The sequence below is a fragment of the Pteropus vampyrus genome, unplaced genomic scaffold (assembly GCF_000151845.1).
Source record: "Pteropus vampyrus isolate Shadow unplaced genomic scaffold, Pvam_2.0 Scaffold8, whole genome shotgun sequence".
Lineage (NCBI taxonomy): Eukaryota > Metazoa > Chordata > Mammalia > Chiroptera > Pteropodidae > Pteropus > Pteropus vampyrus.
The window spans coordinates 9,738,482-9,746,843 of NW_011888789.1; the positions used below are offsets into that span (position 1 = coordinate 9,738,482).

Consider the following 8,362-nt stretch of genomic DNA (forward strand, 5'->3'; position numbering starts at 1 on the left):
GAACTGTTGGAAGGTTGTCTTTCAAACCAAGACTCCATTTTCTACTGGGGTCAACCAGGCAAAAGGGGACACTTATTCTGACTGAGTTCTGACACCATTTGAGGGGCTGGAGAATGCGGTGCTCTCACCTTGGAGCCTTGGAATCTCGGCCAAGTCCTCAGGTGTGTTCTTTGCTCTGAAACTGTGTGGACTAATGGAATCTCTCTTAAATTACTCTTCTAATATCTCTCTTTAATTACTCTTCTGATTGGGAGGGGGGGGAATGAGAGGCACTTATAAGGTACTTTCAAAAGCAGTTAAATATTTGACAGTCTATTCAAAACAACCTACACTTTTAAGAAAGTCTTCTCCCCTTCCATCAAAGGCTCAGCACGACTTTCTTTCTCTGATACTTAGGATAAAGGCAATTACCAGGGCCCGGATTAAGACAACCAAACAGAATAGGAGTCATCGGAAACAGGGATTTTTCTGAAAAGTTGGGGATTCTGGCGTGGAAACAGTCACAGACAAGCGAAGTAAAAATGAAAATCGATCATATACCCCTTAATGCATCCATGGTTGTTAATTTTCCCATTTCTTTATTTACATGCGTGCATATTTAGCATAGTTGCAATAATGGATTTACTCTAGTGTTATTTTTCTCCACTTGGCATTTAAGTCTTTTTTTCTCTTTAAATTTTTTTTTTGCCGTTAAAAACTGGAAGTAGGAAAAGAAAGACCTTGAAAGAGCTCAAAGTTGAACAAAACATAGGTTTCGTGGAAGCAGCAGACTACCGAGTTAGGCTGCCGAGGCGTCCACATCTTTCTGCGCTGGATTCGCCTCCAAGAGGCCCGCCGGCTTTGCTCACATCTTGAAGCGTACGCTGGTCTTCGCGAATCAGGCTCCGAACCCGCTTGCGTTCAGGAGCGGAGGCAATTTGCCTAGCGAGGAGAAACCTAGGAGCGCGCGCAGCCGCCGCGGGGCTCACCTGCGCCTCCCGCTCCGCACGGCCGGCCGCCCCGCCCCTCCCTCCGCCCCGCCCCGCCCCGGCTCATTGGCTGCTGTTCGGCGGGGAGGAGACAGGGCGGCCGCAGAGGTCTCATTAGCGATGCGGACTCGCTTCTCCGCTCGGTAGTCCCGGACCCGGCAGCGGCGGGACCGCTGCGAGCGGCGAGGAGGGCCAGCGACTCCGGCAGCGCCGGTGGCAGCAGCGGTCGCATAGCCGTGGGAGGTTATGGGGGCGCGCTCTTCCTCTGGGTGCCTAGCCAGCGGCGGCTCCGAGCGCCTTGCCGGGCTGCTTTAGGGAGCGGTGGTGGAGCAGAGTCACTCGCTAAAGACCCCCGGGACCCACTTGCTCGGCCCCTGGCCCGCCGTGCCGCTCCCGGGCGTGGAAGAGGAACCGTACTTCAGAGCGGGGCGAGGAGCATGGCGAGAGCGGCTGTCGCAGGAGGCGGCGCCGGAGGGGCGCACTGGTGGCTTCCTTGGTTGGGGCTGTGCTTCTGGGCGACAGGGGCTGCGGCTGCCCGAGGTAAGCGCTGGGCAAAGTGGGCGGCGGGGCTGGGGACGAGGCGAGGCGAGGGGGCGCCACCAAGACCAAGCGGGACCTGCACCTCCGGCTTTGGCTTCCCAAGTTGCAACCTGCACCTCTCCGCGCACCCAGCCGAGCAGGGTGGGCATCTCCGCGGGGACCACTGCCTTCCACCCCAAGTTTGCGATCATCCACAATCCTACAGGTTGCTGTGACAGGGCCCCTACCCTTTACTCTCCGCGCTTGCTCCATTTTCCAATCCCTCCCCAGTTGCTGCAGACTGGAGTACCCACTTCTTCCCTCCAGTCTCGCTCTCCTCTGTTCTCTCCACTTCCTTCCAAGGGGAGATCTTTTATGGGTGGGCGCCCATAGTGGTGTCAGGGACTTCCTGGGGGTGATGGGAGTCTCCGTAGGGTAGGCTTGAATGTAGAGGGCTCCTTTTCCCTTCGGGGGCAACACCCGGGCTGAAGTCTGCTAAGCTTGGCCACACCTTGAGCGACACTAGCCCGTGGTCCTAGGCAGCACTGGGCTTCTTTCGAGGAGGCCGCGTGTGTGCGGGAGCTGGGGAGAGCGGTGTGCACCATCCGCGTGTAACTGTGCCTGCAGTGCCGAGCCCTGGGAAGCTGTTGGCCTGAGGTAGCTCGCCCGGCGCGTTTTCTCCCTACACTGTGCCTACTCCGGCTAGGGAGCTGGAGAGCGCGGGGCAACAGGGAAAGCTCTGTCTTTTCCACTTGAAAACATAGACCCCATTTTCCTGAATCCTCTGGACTCCAGCAGAGTGAAATACTGCAACTGGTTTCAGCTCCACCTTGAGTGAGGACAGGGAGCATGAACTTAAAGATAAATCCCGCGGACTTGTTTTGAAGATGATCAGAGGCAATTTCACACATAGCTTGAAGTATTGTGGTTTTACCTTTGAGATAATTCGGAAGCTACTCCTTCCCGCCCTTGTTTATCTTTCTCTTTCCCCATTTGCCATCTGTTAGGCTTAGAATATATAATTACATTAAATGATTTACCTAACGCTTGTCTGTCGAGAGGTGGAACTGATTTGACCACCTAACCTCTGTTCTACTGGCTATCTTAAACATATGAGTAGCCAGGACACAGAAGAGGGTGGAAAGGATTCGGGACGATCACAAAAAAAGCTAATATAATCTCATTTTTGTAAAAGCTAATGGTGTGCTAAAAGCAGTCGTGCTGCCTGGAATGAGTAGTTTAAAAAAAAAAGGTGGATAGAGGCTTTTTGTTTGATGATTCTGTTCAATGATGATTTGCATTTTATTTCCTGAAAAGTTTTTTTTTTTTTTTTTAAATGGAGCAGGCTTTTTAAAAAGCAGGAAAGGTTTAAACATGAGCCTCAGTGATTGTACACACTGGTTAATGGTGAAGCATAGTTCTTTTCCTTGCTGGAAGAAGCACAAGCTTCAGCCATTTAATTTACTACAGAGAATGCCTCCTTGCAAAATCAGCTCAGAGTTGATTTTAATATACTGTTATGGGGGGAAAGCAGGCCATTTCTTTTCTAAATATTGATCTAAATGTCTGAATTCTCCTTGTTGTTTGATATGGAATACCTAACAGTGACTGGCTCCATGCCTAGACTTTGGTTGGACTTTGGTTGGTGGAGTTGTCTTGAAGCCAGCCCCAAACAAGAGGTGGGGACATGCCAAAAGCCTCTTGCTTGGAGTTTTGCTGGCTGTGAAACTAAGGCTAGCACCTCTTGTCTGCAAGCTGTTCTTTAAAGGTCTCCTGGAAAACATACTGTACACTCTGCAGGCTTATTTACAACAAATGTGTTGTACAGATCATAGTAATGTTTGAGACACATGGAGTAGAGCACTAAATCTAATATTTCCCTTGTAATATTTTACTTTCTGGGGCATGAAGCCCATTACCCTTAGCATCTGTCAGAGATTCCACAGTCAGCAGGCTGTGAAACCTGTGAAGCCAGACGCACCTGGCTTTGGACAGGTGGGCACAATTGGAGTTTTCAGAACAAAAGGTGTGTTTCAATGTTACCTAAGTTCTCCCAGCCCAGGGAGGTGGCCATTTATTAAAAGCAAGATCAGGTGTGCTCTTGTGGCATGCTTGCCTAGCAGTCTCATCAGGCTCTTTATGGTAGGCCCTAGGTCTTTCTTATTTATGCAAGTAAATAGTTTTTGTTCTGCAAGGCTTTTCATGTTGATTTGAACCAAGATATTCTGCCTTCTCTAATCAGCAAGATATACGAATTATGTCATTTGCTTTGATGATATAAGAATATTTAACAATTCAGTAGCATTTTCTCTACAATTATTTATCATTTATTTGTTTTCAAGATGATTGCACCAACTCCTTGTTTATTTATTTATTTTCTTCTCTTTCCCATCCTTCTTCTCTTTCCCATACTTAATCTAAAACCCTCTGAAAATTGGAAGGGGATTTCTGATGATTGGGTTTGAATATAATCAAAGAGGAAGATGCTTGGGGTAAGGAAGTGTGCAGAGACTAGTAGTGGCCCAAGGAGCAGTGTTCTGGTTTCCTCCTTTGTAAGCAAGACTTACCTCTTCAGATTTATGTTCCTGACTGGTGGCATACTATAAAGAAGGCACTTCGGTGCCATGATTACCGTATATTTTAACACTTTCCAACTTAAAAGAAGGTTGTTTAAAAGTTATTCGTGACCTGCCAAGTGCTAATTGAATCCACATCATGTTGTCATGCTGATTTGCTTTTGTTCTTTGAAAAAAGGAGTACTGCTGTTGATCTGGTTGTGATTCGTGTATTAGATACTGTACATAAAATATTCTAGTCTGAAGGCAGAGAGTAAGATAATAGACAGGCCAAGCTTTCACACAGTTACTTGCTTTAAAAATTTTCCTGGACAATGAAATCTTCCTTTCACTAACCGTAGCAATGTATTAAGGGCAAGGTAAGTACAAATTTATTTTATAGGCATAATAGGGTCATGTGCTTTACATATACTTACATAAATTTATCTACCTAGTTTATACAATTTAAATCTATAGTCATTTTCTTCTTGATGAATGTTATAGCCCACTTCCACCCACCTTCCTCATTCTGTTCCCTTTCCTCAAAAAACTGTCTCTCCATACGGCTATGAGAAAAGAGCTGTTTCTCTCAATTTCCTGCTGGATTTGTCTTTTTCTAACTTGGGTTGTGCTCTCACCTTGAGCAGACCAGTGGCACCTTCTTTTCCAACATGACAAAGTATTCTGTTCAAGAAATCTCTTCATGTATCTCAGTTCTGAAGAAGAGATGAACCGTTATGACCTGGCAGTATAATAGCAGCACTTGTCACCCTTTTTAATGCCCCTTACGTTCTTCCTCACTATTTGAATGACCCATCTGTGGGTCTGTGGTTCTTTAAGTGGTGCCCCATAGAGTGGGAAAACCTAGGGAGCCCCACGGAGGCTCCGTGAGTTCTCTTAGAACCTTATGACTGAATCGGTCAGGTAGTTCTGGACCTTGCTTTCTTACTAGTTAAGGAAGCACTTTTCTATCTATCTCCTTGGTGACTTGTAAACTTGTTTCTGATTCTCCTTCTACCAAATATAGTGTACCATTTAAAAAGATGCCAGCTTTCAAGGTTTATGAAGAAATTGGGTGTTCAGGAGATAGTGAATATTTGATACCTCTCCCTTATGCCTTTTCTTCCTCCCTTTTTAACATTAGAGGTTAGAGACCCAGATCTATGTATTAAAACATAATCCCAAAGACAGGTGTATAAAGATAAATTCCATAACATCCTTGTAAGATAGGTGGTAGTGATACAGGATATCCCTTTAATGAATAGGCACATGCGTTCACAGAGAGCCCAGATGTGCCCTGCTTCTTGATTACACCGTTGCCAGTAATTCCGATTATCCCATACCTCAGGCAGTGCCACTTGACCAGCTATGTTACTGTCTTCTGTCCCCCTTGTACTAATGCCTCCATGAACTAACAGTGTGATGGAATAACCAGTGGAAACTTTGTAATCCTCAGCTTTACGCTCTAGTTAAAAATACTTATCTGCTCATCCCTTCATTTGCTAAATGGCCAATGTTGGCATGAGAACTACCATCGTGTCACTACCTTATTTTATATCATGCCTATTTTTTAAGAAAAAGCATTTTTGCAGCTTGTTTGAATATGAAATAATAACAGTAATTATGTGTAGTGTGTGCCATCGATTATTCTAAAAGCTTTATACATATTATTCAATCCTTAAAATAACTCTGTGAGATAAGTATTATTATCGTTTTCATTTTGAAGGTAGGAAATGAAGGGCACAGAGAGGTTAAATAACTTGCTCAAGGCCACAAAGTTAGTCTATGGAGGCGCCTGGATTTGAACCAACCACAGAGCCTACAGCAAGGCTCATTTTCTAAACTCTGCTGAAAATAAAATGACCCTTATATTTTGGTAACAAAAGTGCTAAAATTATATCTCTATAACTGTGAGAGTTGTAGAGGAATTTAGAGTAGCTTAAATAAATCTATAAATATATTCAGATAAATCGCAGAGATTTGTGTTGTATGAAAACAACCACCCTCTCACCATTCAGCTTAATATACTTTGGGATTGGATTCATGCTTAACATTCTGAACGCCAGTTTCTAATATGATAGCTTGCTTTTTTTCAATTTTGAATTTCAACAGAAAATATTACTCTGATTGAATACACCATCCATGGAATGGCAGATCCCAAGAGACTATTTGTTGCATGTCTTGTATTTTTAGCCTTGTTTGCTGGGGAAATGTGGAGCATGAGATTTGAGAATAGATTGTTAACACCAGAGGCTGCTGTTTCTGCTGTTTTGGGTACTCCTGCTGCTGCTCTTGTGAGGCAGATGGCTAGATTCATTTATAGAAAATAGATATTCGTTCTATTTTGCATTTCCACTTTGAAGAGAACTTTTAATTGTTTGTGCCACATTGCATCGTATGGCCTTATTGTGCACATACACATGCTGTGTGTAGATAATTTTCAGAATTAGGCGATGTTAATGTATTCAGTTTGAACTGCATTAGAAATCTGCAAACTCTGTTGTGCTTTTGGAGTATTTCTTTTGAAAGTGGGTTTGTGTGCAGTATGAGTGTGTACCATGTTTTTTGTCCTCAACACCCTCTTTCTTCTGACTTCACTGAACTAGAAATTGGGGACAGAAATGTTAAAGTTGTGTTTATGGGGCTAAAGTAGAAATGATAAACATATATTACACTTCTCATATGACAGCAGACCACTGTAAGACACAAAATAGTTTCTAATATTGTTTCCAGGAGGATAAGAGTAAGGTGAGGAGTGTACCCTTCCTATATGACCAGGTTCTTCTGACAGTTTCCTTCATAAATAAGGAATCTGCAAAGCCGAAAGCTGTCTTCAAGTGAGGTCAGTGACAGCTCCACTTAATGCAGATATTGATTTTCTGCCCCCTAATTTCTGGTTCATGAAGTGCAAAAGAGCCTCCTTCCCCAGAAAGAGAGAGGCCTTAGCACACGTATCCCTTCTCAACCCAGTGTTGTAGTGGTAGGAGGAATTACACGGAGAAATGTCACTGCATCACTGTGGAACTTGAGTAAAAATGGACTTAAATGCTTTGTTGTTACCTAAATTGAAATTGTACTTTTTCAATCTGGTAAGTCCAAGGGAAAATGACATTGCAGACATTTCAGAAGGTAGGTGATTAGCAGGCAGGCATAGGAAGCAGGAGATACAAGAGGCCAAAGTGAAGAAATCATTCTGACTACCTCGATCATTCTGACCAACTCACAGTAGGATAACTATGTTTAATATCATTCATAAATTTTGATAACTTACTATAAAAGCAAATGTATTTACTAAATATTGAATGAGGAGATTTGCATCTAAATATATTGTTGGCATGTTGTTTAGAGTTGTTTGAAAGTGATTGGTGGCTTCTGCCAGCAAACAGTACTTATTTAGTTGTTATCATCCTTATTTGAATTTAATTTAATAAAATCTGGGAGAGGAGGGGAACCAAATAAATGATCATGGGTTATGGAAGCTAAGCTGATAATGTTTGAAACTTACAAATCAGTGCTTTTCAAATGTTAATGTGCATTTGAATCACTAGATCTTGTTAACATGCACACTCTGATTTAGTAAATCTGGGGAGGGGCCTGAGATTCTGCATTTCTGACAGGCTTCCAAATGATACCATCCATGGACCACGCTTTGTGTAGCAGAGCCAAGAATGATAGTAATTCACGCTTTTGATTTTCAATATTATTTTTCACTTGGAAGCCAGTATGAAGTGGAATTCAATGTAAGACTATTTTTAAAATGCCAGTAGAGGACTAGGCAAACACAGTTGTCAGCTTTAACTCAGACAAACATACAGCCACTCATAAAACTGATAAGACATTCAAGGAGCACCATTCTGACGCAATATAATATTTTCCAGTATTTGTAAAGAGAGATGTAATATTTTAAAGTCTTGAATTTTATATTAAAGAAATTGAAGACTTTTGTCTGTATCCAAGTAATTTCTTGTAATATGGAGGAAACTTAGTCCCCCATAATTTGAACAGTTTGCCCAAAGTCAGATTTTTGTTAAATAAGAGGCTCTGCTAACACTTTTTAATGTTCTTCATTTTATTGTATTTCTTGACTGTAGCCACGCTTAAAATAATCCAGAGTTCAGGATAATGAGAGAATGGTGCTCTAGCTAAAGTAAAAGGTAGAACAAAACTATTTGGTTAAAACAAACAAACAAAAAACAGCAACGTTCATCTGAGGTACTGATATTCCTTAAGCAGCGGGGTCGTAGTCACAACATGGTGTGGAGCTGGTGTTTAGGGATGTCTTTGCTACAAGACAGTTATCTCTACTTGGCGGGGCCCATC

The 8,362-nt window shown here is 43.1% G+C and overlaps 1 protein-coding gene across 4 annotated transcripts in view; it reads left to right on the top strand.

Annotated features, from left to right (window-relative positions):
• The first annotated feature begins 1,097 nt into the window (after positions 1-1,097).
• Positions 1,098-8,362, top strand: part of UNC5D (unc-5 netrin receptor D) — a 507,025-nt gene continuing 499,760 nt past the window's right edge. For 3 of the 4 annotated variants that reach the window (XM_023538423.1, XM_023538426.1, XM_023538427.1), the window contains exon 1: positions 1,130-1,508. In XM_023538423.1, coding sequence (XP_023394191.1) covers positions 1,406-1,508 — 103 coding nt within the window. In that variant the 5' untranslated portion in view covers positions 1,130-1,405. Of the gene's footprint in view, positions 1,509-8,362 lie in introns of all 4 variants that reach the window. The other variant, XM_011372139.2, reaches the window with a different exon arrangement.